Source organism: Schistocerca cancellata, chromosome 4 (assembly GCF_023864275.1).
Source record: "Schistocerca cancellata isolate TAMUIC-IGC-003103 chromosome 4, iqSchCanc2.1, whole genome shotgun sequence".
Taxonomy (NCBI): Eukaryota; Metazoa; Arthropoda; class Insecta; order Orthoptera; family Acrididae; genus Schistocerca; species Schistocerca cancellata.
Window position 1 is genome coordinate 796,808,820 of NC_064629.1, and position 17,427 is coordinate 796,826,246.

General features: G+C 40.8%; 1 protein-coding gene across 8 annotated transcripts in view; it reads left to right on the forward strand.

The window, feature by feature from the left end:
- Positions 1–17,427, forward strand: part of LOC126184779 (coiled-coil domain-containing protein 77-like) — a 215,301-nt gene that overhangs the window by 179,932 nt on the left and 17,942 nt on the right. For all 8 annotated transcript variants that reach the window (XM_049927340.1, XM_049927338.1, XM_049927337.1 and 5 more), the window contains one exon: positions 13,114–13,342. In XM_049927340.1, the coding sequence (XP_049783297.1) occupies positions 13,114–13,342 (229 nt within the window). The remainder of the gene's footprint in view (positions 1–13,113; positions 13,343–17,427) is intronic.

Here is a 17,427-nt window from a genome sequence, read left to right on the forward strand (position 1 = left end):
TCTCTTTGGAAGGCCTTCCCTCTACTCTTGTTAATGATAATGGTCCACAATTTGCCTCTTCCGAGTTTGCGGATTTTCGTGCCCGTCACGGAGTCATGCATGTTGCAGCCCCTCAGTTGCATCCACAGTCAAACGGTGAGGCAGAACGACTGGTCAGCACATTTAAGGCTCAGATGAGGAAACTCCCGACTTCTTCTGCTGCTGATGATGCATTTCTCCAATTTGTGGCTTCTTACTATTTCACCCCTATGGCCGACCACAGCTCGGCTGAGCTCTTACATGTCCGACAGCCCCGCACTCTACTTCATCTTCTGCGGCCTTCCACCTCACGGCCGTGGGTGCCTTTGCTTGGCTGGTTCACCGCCGACAACCTTGTATGGGTACGGGGATATGGCAGGCGGCCAAAATGGAGTCCTGGCCGCATCTTACGACACCGTGGCCAATGCCTGTATGAAATCCAGGTGGATACGGGTGTTGCAGTGCGTCATTCAGACCAGCTTCAGCCTCGTGTGCCTGCAACACCTGTTCCGGATGCCGCTACACCGCCTTTGGCTCTACCTGACGCTCAGGATCTTGGCATCTCTCATTACTCACAACGCAGCACTCTCACCATTATCTCGGTGCCAGCACAAGAACGGACGCCACCAGGAGATGTGCCCATGCAGGAACCGGATGACCATCATCTGTCGGAGCAACTCTACTCGCCTCCTTCTCCTACAGATGCCGATACATTGCCCATGTCTCCTGTTATAACAACCGGACTTGCGCGCAACGGGCAGATTGGTGCACGGGGCCCCAGCAGATTCGACTCCTACGTCTCCTGTCATCTCGACCCGTTATCATCAGGGACACTTCCATCCGTACGGGAAGCCTCCTCCTCGAGACTTTACGGCCAGTCAAACAACACCTATGGACGTTAGCAATCTACAGGCCACCTCCATCAAGACCAGTGCAAAAATTCAAAGGGGGGAAAAGTGTTGTGACTCGCCGATCTTTCAAAGTGCCGCCGCACAGTTATGCACATCCTCTACATGCGGCGCTGTCTGCCAGCCTTGCAGCAGCCGTGCCACCTAAGCGGACAGCCAGCCAGCAGCTGCTAGATTTGGACTCAGTGCTGATTTGACTGTTACCGTGTACACATGTCTTACTTTGTCTACTTGATCTGTGACTTACCTATATTGTGTCGTCTCTGAAATATATGTGTTCAACTTGATGTTATAACAATACTGTTCACCAAATATTTGAGTTCTCTGACCTCCTCGCATCCAAATGTGCGTCTAAACTATCTCTTTATAGTTGCACAGACCTTGTGCCAAAAAAATCCTCATGCAATGAAATGACAAACAAGCTACAATAAATCCTGAAATAAAACACTGCAAATTACCCCTCCAAATAATCTCATAATCGAAACACAGATACAGTTATTTCTTAACCTAGTTTCCCCTTTTCTTCCATCTCTAGAGTACACATATCCTGTTTGATCCACCTGTCAATTTTGTACTCGTCCCAAAATAATTCATTAAATGCTTCTTTTGCCCCACTTTCATTTTTTCTCCCTTCTAGACCTCTCACTATCTTAAACTCCTCTAGAGTCCACAAATGAGGCAATAACAATCGTAAAGTTCTACCATACCATCACCAATCAGTTACAGTAAAATCACATTTTTCCTTGAGATACCATTCTGTCCAAATATAACTTTCTATATTAGAATCAAACTCACTGTATTCTCCCTTAAAATTATTGACATTAGGAGCTACAACATCATTATCATGAAATAAAGCATTACTTTTTACTTCTACGTCATTACAAACACCCTTACAAATAGGACTTTCAGCAGCCGCTGATACATCATACAACTCACTACATAAAACCTCATTTCCCTCCATCAACAATTCACCAATATAAAAACCGTTCATAGTTTCACCATTCTCTGCTGTTAATCACATAAATTGTAGCTACAGCATCGTGGAATTTCAGAATCAACAGTACCATTAAATTCCGCTGTGTTTTAATTTAAACCTGTCCATAATACCTTTTCATCTCCTACACATCAACACATATTTTGCCCATTTATCCATCATTACCATTTTCTTTAAACCATTCCTGCCTCAGTGGACCCTTGCTCCATCTTTCTGCACCAGTTCAGAAAAGCATCACTTTCCCTGGCTGAATCCCCGTCCCACATCCTGTTTCTCAAATGCTGCCTAAACCATGGAATCCCTCCAAATGGCCTACCTGTAAAGATTCCTTTCTCTGGATCCCACCCCTACTTTCACTATGACCTACACCTTTTCGGTCTGTGCAAGGACCTGGCCCTCACAAACCTGATACTGCAAAAACACTACTCCATGGCACAGGCATCCCAGAATCACCTCTGCTCTCTTCACAGGATACTACTACTCTGCAATCCCTACTTCATACACGCATCTCTCACATATCTGAAACTGAATCCCTCCCTCTCCAGCACCTGCAGGAGCATTCCAGACACTGCCTCCATAAGTTATCCAACCTGCTGACATTCTTCTGCCACCTGGGGGCACCACTATTGAACTCCTATTGTACCCACAGTGTTACTACTCATCCATACCTCATAGAAGATAAACCCTGCCTAGCCAACCTTTTCAACTTGCCACATCCCCTAAAACTCACTACTAACTCTCCACCAAATCCAGTGCCAAAACATTCCCGTAACACTGTTGTTAACATTCCCACCAGAACCCTCAGCTCCCCAGAAGTTTCAGTGCTATCCATTCAGTGCTATCCAAAGTTCACACATTTAGCCTTACACCCAAATTTAACCATGCTTGACTTGTCAAAGACCTACTCTCCTTCTCCCAATTCCTACAATGGAAGCACTTCTTTGCAGCCAATCTCTCCAACCAAAAGCACCCTAATTCCATCATTTGACCTTGCCTCCTCCAGTTCACACCACCATCCAACTGTGATCCTTCCTCCCCTCCCACCTAACCACCTGCTAGTCGCTTTCCAGGAATTCCTTACCTTAAGTTAGCCTCACCATCCTTCCCCAGGTCCCTTCTTCAGAACATCAATCTTTCAGTTGAAGAAAGACCAGCCATACACAACCTCAAAACAAATCTTGACCTAATCATCCTAACTGCAGACAAAGGGTCCACCACTGTTGGTATGAATTGCAGTGACTACCTGGTAGAAGGCCTCTGCCAGTTATCTGACTTCTCCACCTATAAACTCTGCCAGAGTAATTCCATCCCAGGAGTCCAACACAAACTCCAATTCTGGCTTAAAACCTTAGTCCCTTCCCAGAGAATTTCACCTGAATCCATTTCCCTCCCACCCCTATCACATCTCGCACACCCACCTTCTGAATGCTCCCCAAAATCCACAAACCCAGCAATTCTAGATGCCCAATTGCAACTGGTTATTATGCCCCCACTGAAAGAATTTCGGCCCTCATTGACCAACAACTCCAACCAACTGCCTGTAATCCAGCCTCCCAGGTCAAAGACACCAACCATTTCCTTCGCTGACTCTCCACCATCTTCACCCCATTACCTCCTGGATCCCTACTCATCACTGTTGATGCCACCTCCCTATACACCAACATCCCTCATGCCCCTGGTCTTACTGCTATTGAACACTACCTTTCTCAATGTCCTTCAAACTCTAAACCCACTACCTCATTCTTCATAGACGTTACTAACTTTATTCTAACCCACAGCTACTTCTCATTTGAAGGGAAGGTATGTAAGCAGATCTGTGGAACAGTAATGGGCACCCTCATGGCACCCTCCTATGCCAACCATTTTACGGGTCATCTAGAGGCGACCTTCCTAGCCTCCCAGAACACCAAATCCCTAGTGTGATTCAGATTCATTGATGATATCTTCATGATCTGGACTGAGGGCCAAGACACCCTATCTTCATTCCTTCACATCCTCAACACCTTCTCTCCCATCCACTTCACGTGGTCCTCCTCAATCGGCATGCTACCTTCCTAGATGTTGACCTCTTCCTCTCTGATGGCTCCATCCACACCTCTGTCCACATTAAACCCATCAACTACCAACAGTACCAGGATTTTGATAGCTGTCATCCCTTTCACACCAAAAAATCCCTCCCATACAGCCTGGCCACCCGGGGGCGGCGTACCTGCAGTCACAAAAACTCCCTTGCTCAGTATGCTGAGGGTCTCACCAAGGCCTTCTCAGACAGGCACTACCCGTTGACCTAGTCCGCAAACAGATCTCCTATGGAATTTTCCCTCACACCCCCAATCCTCACACCTCCAAGAACCAGCCACAAATGAGTGTCCCTTTGACCCCCAGGGCTGGAAATTAGTTATCATCATGCCCTGATGACGAACATCCTACCAGAGATACTTCCCACCCCTCCTAAAGTAGTGTTGTGTCACCCACCTAACCACAACAACCTTGTACATCCGTATGTTATGCCCAATCCCAATCCCTTTCCACAAGGATCATATCCCTGAAGAAGATCCAGGTGCAAAACCTGCCCAATCCACCCACCCATCACTTCCTGTTCCACTCCTGTCAGGTTTATCCTACCCCATCAGGGGCTGGGCCACCTGTGAAACCAGCCATGTCATTTACCAGATCTGCTGCAATTGTTGCACAGCTACCAGCCAGCTGTCCATCACGATGAATGGCCACCACCAAACTGTGGTCAAGAGCAAATTAGACAACCCTGTGGTACAACATGCAGCTGAACATACACTTGATCTCAATGACTGCTTCATTATCCAAGCCATGTGGATCCTTCCCTCCACCATCTGCTTTTCTGAACTGCGCAGATGCAAGTTATCCTTATAGCACCTTGTCTGCTCCCGTAATTATCCCAGCCTCAACCTATGGTAACATACTGTACTCACACCCTCCATCAAACAGTTTCCACCCTCTCTGCCCTATCATCTCCTCCCCATTCCCATCTCCCTCCCTGTTTATGTGCAGCCTTCTGCCAATGCATCTTCCCATCTTTCCCTGTGCCTCTCCTTTTTTGCTTCTTTTTCCCCATCTCCCTGCCCCACAGCCTCCTGATTCTGTGCCTTGTTGGCAGTGTAGTCTCTGACACTCCACCAGGCAGTGTACGTCTCTCTCCCCACCCGTACACTATTACCACTTCCTCCCCCCCCCCCCCCCCCCCCTCTCCCTCTCCATATTGCTGCTTGCATCCCGTCTGTTAGTTACATTCCAAACTGAGATGCTGGAGATGGTGATCATGTGTGCGCGAGGTGTGCTTGCTGTGTGTGTGAATTGTGTGTATCTCTCTTTTACTGGTGAATGCTCTGGCTGAAAGCTTTGTGTAAGTGTGTTTTAATTGCACCTGTCTGCAATTTGACATGTCTTCTTTACAATAAGTAGCAGTCTGTCCTTTCATACATTGTTGATATTCCAACCAGCAGTTGCCATTGTTTAACATTTCACACTTTACTTCACAGACCTCAGAGATGATCTCCAGACCTCTGTTTGTATCTTCAAAAGTGTGTATTGCCACCTCTTGCTGCAGTGATGGCATTCAACCTTTTAGGCATGCTCCTGATGAATGCGGCAATGTCCTGTTGATGAATCATATCCCATTCTTCCAGGAGGGCATTCTGTAGGTCCTGTAGGGTCGCTAGATAGTGCTAGGGCCTCTTCTCCCCAGCCTGTTACAAACATGCTCTATAGGATTCAAATCAGGGCTTTCAGAAGGCCAGCTGTTAGCAATAATCTTTGTTTCATCCAAGAACTCTCACACAATTCTCGCAACATTTGGGCATGCATTGTCATGCATTAATGTGAAATCATTGCCAATAAATGGAGCAAAAGGCACAACATGCTCCAGAAAGATTTCCTCCTCATACTGATGTGAGATAATGCTCCCATGCTCCATGAAGGCCAAATCCATCCTTGCAGCTGTATTGATTCCTGCCTACACCATCACAGAACAACCCAGAAAAGGCATCCTGGATGAGAATGTGCAAGGGGAATACTTTTCCCCTGGCTTCTCCAGATTCCCTCTCTTCTATCAGGTGATTGGAGGCCAATGACTCATATGTGAACATTTGATCCTATTGTTGTTCTGTCCAGCCAAGATGTTCTCTTGTGAAACATAGTCGAGCTGTGCAATGCTCTCTGGTGAGTTCCAAACCTGTTGCAGGTCATCTGGACTGAAGATTGGCTTCTTCGAATATTCTTCGAACAGTTCTTTCACTAACATTGACCCCTTGAACTTGGCGGAGTTGATTCCGTGCTTCAGTAGCGGTGGTGTGACGGTTATGAAGAACTTGAAGTTGTAAGAAGTGGTAATCTCTCTTTGATGTTGCTCTTCTCAGCCTGTTTCTGGTCTCCATGCAAAGCCTCCAGTTTCCCTGTACCTTCATATGGTTCTAGAAATTTTGAAAGGTGTAGTCCTTAACACTTCTGCAGTGTAATCCGTATTGTGGTCATCTTCTCACAAAAGCAACTGCTTTCAGAGTTTGTTTGGGGCTGAATGGCATGTTTACTCTGGAAATCTGATTACAACAATCACAGGAAGATCCTACAAACACATATGATTGAAAGGGGAACAATTCAGGGTACAATAATTAGTTCTACAAGAGTGGGAAAATATTATTTGCTCACATTCAGTGAAGAATTTCCAAGTTTGCACGGGGAATAGCAATTGAGGCTAATGCAATAAACAACAACACTTCATTGTTTGCTTGAAAAGCAAAGCCAATAATATACCCCATATCAAAAAACTGGGCGAAGTGCTTCACTTTGATTACACGGTGCTTGACTTATTTTGTTGTGTAAGGGGTTTCTTGCTGCCTATTTTTGCTGGATATATTTTTTTAAATTTATGTGACTCTTTCAAGGTTAATGTTGTATTGCTTTGTGAGTGTAAAGACTGTGTCTATTGTTAAACCATGATGTGAAAAAATTATTTCCTCTTCCCACCATTTGGACATACTTAATGGCATGCCAGTTCTTCCAATTTTAATCAGTTTAACTTACTGTATAACTTATCCATCTGCTTCATTCACATTTTTGAATTTTATCAGTGTGTAGTTCAGATCTTGCACATATTACATTCTTTGTAAGCCTAAAGTTCCAGGTAATTAACCATAATTAAAATAGTGCATGAATTCATGAATATTATTACTCTGTGACACTATAAAACATGTCTGTGACACTTATAGTAAATACCAAGTGCTGTTAAGATTGTCTGTGGCCAGATTGTCATTCTGTGTTTGAGTTGACAGAGATATTTGAAATTGGTGGGACAAGTATGACAAAAGCAGTGGGTACAAGTCAACCATTAACTACTATTACAGACAAGAAGATTCATCATATACTATAGATGGTATGATATTACAAACCAGTGAGTGCCCATTGATGAGGCTGCATATGCTCTGCAGTTTAGTTATGATACTGTCTTCCATGAGACACTCAGTTTCTGCCATGAAGTCAGGCAAGATTTGTGTCACAGGAGTAGCACAAGACAGAACTTGTTGAGATTAGTCAGGGACACTACAATAGAGAAGTTGACTGCTTTTTGAAGAAAATTAATCACTGTTCTAACGCCACAACTCCAAGTCAAATGACAGAGTATGGAGCAGAAACACCCATAATCAGTGGTATATAAAATATTCAAGTCACAATATTCTTCGGGAAAAATGGAACTAACTGTATTTTAGAATGGAGAAGGCATTGTACTCAAAGATTACCCAGAGCAGTTGTCTACTATTGATAGTGCACAATAGTGTGTTACAGGGCCCTAGAAGTTAAAGTTAGCAATTTGCTTACGAAGGCCTCTTGTTACAGGAAGTGCTGCTGTTGAATGATTAATGCATGTCCAGGCCTACCAAACTAGAGATGGGCAAAACCATTCTCTTCAGAGACAGGAGCAGAACTGCTCATTCACTGGGATGAACTATCTCTTTTTCATGGCTCACCACACACCATACACTTCAAAAATAAATAAAAGGAAGGCATCTTCCATTTTTAATTCAGGTCCCTATATCTGCATTTTTATCTGATGTGGTCCTATTGTGAAATAACATAGAAAGGGAAGTAGAAGTTTAACTATGACATTTGGGAGTGAGTTGTAGACTGAAACAAAAGGAAATGAACAAGGAACACAAGCAGTGGAGATGCAATTCCTGAGAAGACTATAAGGGTACATCCTGTCTGATAGGACGAGGAATACTGATATCAGAGAAAAGATGGGAGTGAAAGCTTAAATAAATAGGTTGAGGAATACAAGAACAACAAAGGTCTATGTCACAAGAATGGAAGACAACAGAATGCCAGAATTAATGACGAATTGTTGCTTAGCGGGCGGAAGACCTTTAGAAAGAGCAAGGAAAATATGACAATATCAATAATTTCAACCAAGAGGGCTTGACAGGCAAATTCCCAACACATGAAAAAGAAGAAGAAGATGACATCTCATATTAAAAACATGAGTTTAGAAAAGTAACTATGATGTACTAAGTTAGGAAATTACATATAATTCTCTGGTTTGATGTAAGAGGGGTCCAGAAGGCATTAATCTATCTCATTAAATAAATAAAAACTAAAAAAATAGTATAGACACTCACTATCATATATGTAAAAGTAAGTGTGCAAATACAGACTGTTATTATGATAAATAACAATATCCAGAAGAACTGAACTTGGATGAAGAGGTGCTGAGTCAAGAAAGTGAGCTGCAAGCTGAATCAGTGAGTTAGCCAAGAATGCAGAGAGGAGAATGACTCGTGGGCACTTTGCGATCTGCTTTGCTGTGAGCTATGGAAAACAGTGATCATGTGAGCCTTTGGGAGGGGAATAATCCCTGAGTTGCTTTGTGATCTGCTCCATGTGAGTGGTGACTGAAGACTGCTGCTCATGCAACTCACATGTTCACCAGGAACATATTCAAAGTCTGATGCTACATCAAAGGATAAGAAGTAACAACTCACTCAAAACATTTTTTGGGTGTCTGAAATTTGAGATTTTCTTTTCAAATCAAGATGTAAATGATAACTGTTTGCAATTTACCACAACAATGTAGAGGAAGTCAAGATGTAGGACATCTATGATCTGTCGAGTTGGAAAACTACCTTCAATTAATCTACAAAAACTATTTGAGGTAGAGCACATGGGTGTCATGTGAGGTTTTCAGCATTCTCTTGCTCTCTTCAGGCAAATTATTAGTGCCAGAGAAAAAAATGAATAGGATTTTTTTTTGTAGAAATTGTAATGTAGTTTAATTTTTTACTGAGATAGTTTTTGCTAGAGAGATCTCATTTTTTGACTTATTCAAGAAAAATGTACAAAGTGACCTTAAAAAGCACCCTCACCCCACACTCATTCCCCACCAGCCAAGATTTCTGGCATGTTGTTCGTGACACTTCCTCCTACCACTTTATACAAATGTGGGACTCCATGAATCATTTCCCATTTTCGACCTTTCTTCGTCTTCATTGACTTGGCTGTTACGCCATATGCTTATTCAGCTAGTTTGTTAAGATAATTAATTTAAGTTTTCCCATGACAGTAGCAAAAGAAGAAAAGGATTTTGTACATGTAATACAGTAACTAATTAAATTTACAGTTCTATCTAAACTTAACCCTTACAAGCACAATAGGTTTGTAGTAAGAAGGGCAGACAAGCAAAATAATTGAATTGTTGATTTATGTTGTTGAAATTCACAAAACTGTGAGGTAAAATTTACACATGTCAGCTTTACAATTTGGAAGTGCACCACTAAGCAGGTGGCAGAAATAGCTCAGTCAATGAAGACAAAACGAGGTTGAATATTGGAAATAATTCATGTAGTCAAACATTTTTGTAGAGTGATAGGAGGGATTGCCATGATCAATATACTAAAAATCCTGAATTTGGGGATGGGGGTGCATTTGAAGGACACTTTGAACATTTTTCTTGAATAACTCAAAAAACATGGCTTCTATCAATAACGTATCCCAGTACAAAATCAAATGACATTAAATTTCTTACAAAAAGAGGTCCTATTCATCTTTTTCTCTTGGACTAATAGTTTGCACAAAGAGAGCATGAGATATTGAAAATCTCATGCTACAGGTATGTGCAAGTAGTTTAACTTAGGTAGTTTCTGTAGGCCAATTTGAGGTAGTTTTCTGAATACATACTACAAGTGTCCTACATCAAATTGTTCGTCTTGACTTCTTCTAGACCACTGTTGTTGTTGTGGTCTTCAGTCCCGAGACTGGTTTGATGCAGCTCTCCATGCTACTCTATCCTGTGCAAGCTTCTTCATCTCCCAGTACCTACTGCAACCTACATCCTCCTGAATCTGCTTAGTGTATTCATCTCTTGGTCTCCCTCTACAATTTTTACCCTACACTCTGCCCTCCAATACAAAATTGGTGATCCCTTGATGCCTCAGAACATGTCCTACCAACCGATCCCTTCTTCTGGTCAAGTTGTGCCACAAACTTCTCTTCTCCCCAATCCTATTCAATACTTCCTCATTAGTTATGTGATCTACCCATCTAATCTTCAGCATTCTTCTGTAGCACCACATTTTGAAAGCTTCTATTCTATTCTTGTCCAAACTATTTATCGTCCATGTTTCACTTCCATACATGGCTACACTCCATACAAATACTTTCAGGAATGACTTCCTGACACTTAAATCTATACTCGATGTTAACAAATTTCTCTTCTTCAGAAACGCTTTCCTTGCCATTGCCAGTCTACATTTTATATCCTCTCTACTTCGAGCATCATCAGTTATTTTGCTCCCCAAATAGCAAAACTCCTTTACTACTTTAAGTGTCTCATTTCCTAATCTAATACCCTCAATTTCACCCGACTTAATTCGACTACATTCCATTATCCTCGTTTTGCTTTTGTTGATGTTCATCTTATATCCTCCCTTCAAGACACCATCCATTCCGTTCAACTGCTCTTCCAAGTCCTTTGCTGTCTCTGACAGAATTACAATGTCATCGGCCAACCTCAAAGTTTTTATTTCTACTCCATGGATTTTAATACCTACTCCGAATTTTTCTTTTGTTTCCTTTACTGCTTGCTCAATATACAGACTGAATAACTTCGGGGAGAGGCTGCAACCCTGTCTTACTCCCTTCCCAACCACTGCTTTCCTTTCATGTCCCTCGACTCTTATAACTGCCATCTGGTTTCTGTACAAATTGTAAATAGCCTTTCGCTCCCTGTATTTTACCCCTGACACCTTTAGAATTTGAAAGAGAGTATTCCAGTCAACATTGTCAAAAGCTTTCTCTAAGTCTACAAATGCTAGAAACGTAGGTTTGCCTTTCCTTAATCTTTCTTCTAAGATAAGTCGTAAGGTCAGTATTGCCTCACGTGTTCCAGTATTTCTACGGAATCCAAACTGATCTTCCCCGAGGTCGGCTTCTACCAGTTTTTCCATTTGTCTGTAAAGAATTCGCGTTAGTATTTTGCAGCTGTGGCTTATTAAACTGATTGTTCGGTAATTTTCACATCTGTCAACACCTGCTTTCTTTGGAATTGGAATTATTACATTCTTCTTGAAGTCTGAGGGTATTTCACCTGTTTCATACATCTTGCTCACCAGATGGTAGAGTTTTGTCAGGACTGGCTCTCCCAAGGCCGTCAGTAGTTCCAATGGAATGTTGTCTACTCCGGGGGCCTTGTTTCGACTCAGGTCTTTCAGTGCTCTGTCAAACTCTTCACGCAGTATCGTATCTCCCATTTCATCTTCATCTACATCGTCTTCCATTTCCATAATATTGTCCTCAAGTACATCGCCCTTGTATAGACCCTCTATATACTCCTTCCACCTTTCTGCTTTCCCTTCTTTGCTTAGAACTGGGTTTCCATCTGAGCTCTTGATGTTCATACAAGTGTTCCTCTTATCTCCAAAGGTCTCTTTAATTTTCCTGTAGGCAGTATCTATCTTATCCCTAGTGAGATAAGCCTCTACATCCTTACATTTGTCCTCTAGCCATCCCTGCTTAGCCATTTTGCACTTCCTGTCGATCTCATTTTTGAGACGTTTGTATTCCTTTTTGCCTGCTTCATTTACTGCATTTTTATATTTTCTCCTTTCATCAGTTAAATTCAATATTTCTTCTGTTACCCAAGGATTTCTACTAGCCCTCGTCCCCTTACCTACTTGATCCTCTGCTGCCTTCACTACTTCATCCCTCAAAGCTACCCATTCTTCTTCTACTGTGTTTCTTTCCCCCATTCCTGTCAATTGTTCTCTTATGCTCTTCCTGAAACTCTGTACAACCTCTGGTTCTTTCAGTTTATCCAGGTCCCATCTCCTTAAATTCCCACCTTTTTGCAGTTTCTTCAGTTTTAATCTACAGGTCATAACCAATAGATTGTGGTCAGAGTCCACATCTGCCCCTGGAAATGTCTTACAATTTAAAACCTGGTTCCTAAATCTCTGTCTTACCATTATATAATCTATCTGATACCTTTTAGTATCTCCAGGGCTCTTCCATGTATACAACCTTCTATCATGATTCTTAAACCACTGTAGTACATTGCAAAGCATTATCCTTTACGCTCTGTATAATTCGGGAAAATGATTTCTACATGAACGCAGTGTTCTGAAGACCTGATCTTTGTACATTTTCTATTCTTTTCATGGCTGAGAAAAGCTGCACACATTACTGTGATATGCAAATTTATTCATACACATGGACACTAATGTCACTGGAGAGACTATTTGAGGCACCAATCTGAGTCTTTGAATCAATTCAGGAGTGAATTGCCCATCTCTACACCATATAAATGTAACCTTGCTCCATTTGCACTTCACGGTGTTGCCTATAGCAATTATCTTGCTCTTTCTGATGATCATCTCTTTGCACCTCTGAAAGATGCTTTATGGGGTCATCAATTTTCATCCAACAACAAGCTGCAGGTTTTACATGAATGATTTTGTAATTAACCAAGAACTTTTGTCCTGGAGGAAGTATGCAAGCTTGTGGCACCTTGGAACAAACTCATTGCAAAGGAGATCATATGTAGAAAATTACATACCTACATTCTCTAAACGTGTGCATAATAAAATGTAATGACAAAAGTAAGGATGATTTTTTTACTTGTCCTTGTAAAAAGAATATTCGTATACAAGAATTTTGTACATTTTGTTGTTCCAGAGCTCATGCTGTTGAACATCGGATCTTTTGTATCACTAAAGAATTTCAGAAAGTGAATGAAGAATTTTATTGCAACAAAGAAATTTGGCAGACAGAGAGAGAGAGATTAATTGATTCAGTCAACAAATTGTGTACTTATGTCACAAATGGAAAAGCATTTTCAGAGGAATGGACCATCTATGGAGGGGGATCCTCAACACAAAGAACACTCAGTGAAGAGATAGCTGAGGTACTGTCTAACAAGAACATATTTTCCTTTCACATCACAATTTATGGTTTGATCTTATTTACAAGTTTTTTTTTATCAGAACACTCATACAACAGAAATTTATATTTAATGTGACCTATTGCTACTCTATATTTGCCTTACTGAAGCATGCATGTTTCGTTTTAAAACTGTATTTGTAAACTGATACTACAGGCTCATCGTAATCATTCATTTGTATACATGTTTGCTGGCACACGCATGTGTGTTCCCCCCTCTGCCTCCTCCCATACACACATACATGGGATCAAGGGTCAGTAAGCTGGGAGAGGATGAATGATCAAGAGTCTCAGAAATATAGTGTGAAGTGGACTCAGGGAATGGAGGTTGGAATTGTATAGGAGGGGAACAAGATTGAATGAAGAAAGTAGTCATGTGTAGGGAGGTAGTAGTAGAGATTGCAGCAGGAGAAGGGATGAGGTGGCAAAGAACATTTAGAAGTAGCATTCCTAAGCTGCATATTTTAGAAAAGTTAGCATTATGGGATAGATTAAAATGGCACAAGACATGAAACCACTATTAAGTCATACATATTAGGGTTAGTTGCATATTCCGATCTTGAGTGGACTTGGTTAATCTTAGGAAGTGTTTGACACTGGCCCCTCATACAAGTTGATATTGGTTAGTGCTTGCACTGACACAGGATCCTGTGCCATAGTTTTAGTGAGGTTGGGTCTGAGATGGCTGCTTTTACTGATGATTTTAACTCTGACAGGATAGGATGCCAGTAACAGAACTGAAGTAGGAAATGTTGGGTGGACAAATGGGTTCAGTCTTATACCTGGTACCTCCATAGTAATATGATCTACTGTGCAATGAGCTAAGACCAGTGGCATATAGACAAACATGGATAGTACATAAGTTGTGGAGGTGGTTGATGGGAGGACAGAGTGGGTTGACAGTGAGGAGGATACTCCTCATTTCAGAGCTACCGGTTCTTGAAGCCCTGGTGGAAAAAAAATGATTCAGTTGTTCCAGTGCTTGATGCTATTGTACTATGAATGGGGAGTTCCATTATGACTGGTGAGCAGGTATATAAAGAGTATTTGCATGTATGTTGTGAAAGGGCACAGGAGAGTTGTGAATTTGTTTCTGGATGAGGTGGGGAGAGTATTGTTGGTCTGTAAAGATCTCAGCAAGGTCTTCTGTGTACTTCAGTAGAGACTGTTTTTCACTACATATGCAAGATCTGCGAGTGGCCACACACTATGAGTAGAATTGTTGGTTTGAAAATGATGGCAGCTGTCAAAGTGAGGCTGTTGTTAGTGACCTGTGTGTTTAATGTGAACAGAGGTTCATTTGGGGCCATCAGTGAATTCAATGTCAACATCTAGGAAGATGGATTACGGAGTTGAAGAGGATAACCTGAAGCAAATGCAAGAGAAGGTGTTACGATTGTGAGAGACGGTAGATAAGGATGATTGCCCTGAACCAGGTAAGGCCATAGGCATTGGGGATGTTGGCTAGAGAGAGGTAGCATTAACAATGACAAACATGGCACTAGGTGATGAAAAAGAATCAACTGTGGATAGCCGGTGGAGGAAGCAATTAATACTTTTGATGTAGGATGATGGATTGAAAGTATTGGTTCATAAGAGCAGAAGCAAATCTGCAGCAGTCAGTCAAAGTGGGCATGTTGTTTAAAAAATTCTTAAAAAGAATACACAGGACATTCAATACATGTGGAATTACAGTGCTGGAAGAATATACAAGTAATCAGGTAATGAAGATTACACCAGATTGAATGGGATTGGTAGCTGGATAAATCAGAATTAAAATGAAGTAGTAAAGCAGAATGAAAGTGAAGTAGTAAAACCATTGATTAGGCAACTGTGATGGTGAAGGTTTACTTCATATCAAGAGAAGATAGAATACGAGAAGGAGAAGAGTGTAGCATAGTTACTTAATTTAAAAAAAAAGTGTTGATAGGAGAGGAAGATAGGCAGAATGTGAATGTGAGAGTGAGAATAATAGGTTAAGAATATGAAGATTACTAAGAATAATTGAAGATATGGCATAAAGTTGATGATTATTTTGAAAAAAAAAAGAAGAAAGATGTTGTGGAGTGTAAGAGACAGGCATAAAATATGTAATAGAAGCTCATTCTGATGCTGTAGGGTCAACAATGATACTTCCGTGTTATGCAAGAGAACAATCTGCCAAGTGATTGCTGGATTGAGGCTAAGAGTGATAAATAAGTTTACGTGAGAAAATTCTAGTTTGGTTTCACAGAATTTGTTGAAAGAAGAATAGAAATAAATTCCTAGAGACTGCAATCAGTCTATAATTCAAGTGAAAGCATGAGAAATAGAAACTGATTTCCTCATAAATTCAGATGATGAACCAAGTCCAATATTGGAGAAACATTTTGAGTATATTTCAGTCAAAGAAGAAATTCCACTGTTACTGGTGTGTAGCATTAAGTTTTTGCTTCCACAGAGAACACAAACCAGAGAGTGTAAAAATATGTGTGTTACCACTGTCAGTTAATAATGATAACCATTTTGAGTGTTAATTATTAAACTTTGAATAGTCTGCTGAAGTGAATAAAGGCAGTAATTTACTTAAAAAAAGTTTGTAGAAGTAAAAAATAATAGCCTATGCCAAAAGTATCATTTAGAGGGCAATGCAATAAGTAAAACTGAGATATAGCAATGTCATAACATGAGAACCATTGTATTGGAGGTAGATGAGAAGATCCACTGATGGTAAATTGTCAGAGAACTGAAGAAATGCGAAATGAAAATACAAATACAGGCAATGAGATTGAAGTTGTGTGTGAAGTACATGGATTGGATGAATACAGAAAAGCTGAGTAAAAAGCTATTGATGAAAAAAAACTGCTCATCTGGACAAAAATGGTTAAGTGGTTAAGTGTCATACTTAAGATCCAGAGGTGTATGGTTTGATCCATAGTCATTCCTAGCACTTTTATCTGTCACTTATCACTTTCTTCACCTCTGAAATTGTTTCTTAATCTAAAACATGCCAAGTTGCCCTGTGATTTGGAGTACAATTGAAACAATAGGTCCCCTATAACTGTTAGGAAAAGTCAGTTTGAAGATTGAACAAAGGTAAGGTCATACTACCTCCAATAAAACAATCTATTATAAAGCATTGTGATTTTCAGACCAACTTTCAGGTTGATAACTGGTTTACTTTTTTATCCTGGCAATTAGGGAACACACAAATTTTAATGTTGAGTCTGACCTAATGTAAAACTAGTCATTTCATTTATTTCTGAAGCACTTCCTACATGAAAGTTGTGGTAAACATCAGAAAGAATTCAGGGATCAGCTAGTGATTAAACTCTATTATTTTGTCTTTGTTGTGTGATATTTACCATCTAAGTCATCAAAAAAGGTGACAATCACACTAAAGGAGGGGAAACAGAAATGGTGAAGGTTGAACGCAAAAACATTTTAAAAATGAAAAAAGAAATAAAAATACTGTACAAAGGATAAATGAAAGAAGGGAAAAAGAAAGAAAGAAAGAAAGAAAGTAAGGCTGCTATTTACAAGGAGACAGGGAGCATTTTCGGAATATAATGGAACAAGGTAGGTAGAAAGTAGTGTAAGTTAAAAGTAGTTGGATGCTGGAAATGTAGTTCTCATCACAGGAGTTTGGTAGAATAATGCTACCAAACTCCTGTGATGAGAACTACATTTCCAGCATCCAACTACTTTTAACTTACACTACCTTTAGTTTGAAAAGGTTTCCAGTGGCAATGGGACAAGTAACTGGGCACTGCTACTATGCTCCACAGCTTGTTCAACTACAGGATATTGCTGCCATTTGCCCATCACAATACATTCCAACAGAGGTTGATGGTGATCATGTCACAATGAAATGCTGGTTAAAACATGTAGATCAGTTGATGATCTAAATTCATACTCTGACATACTCCCCTCACTTTGATTATGCTGATATACAAAATGTTCTGAAAATGAAAGTAGATTAACTTCGTTAATCTGATGCTGCTGGAGTTGAAACAGACATAAAAATTTACATGATAGCACTAGTTTTTGAACTGCATTCATAACCGTGAT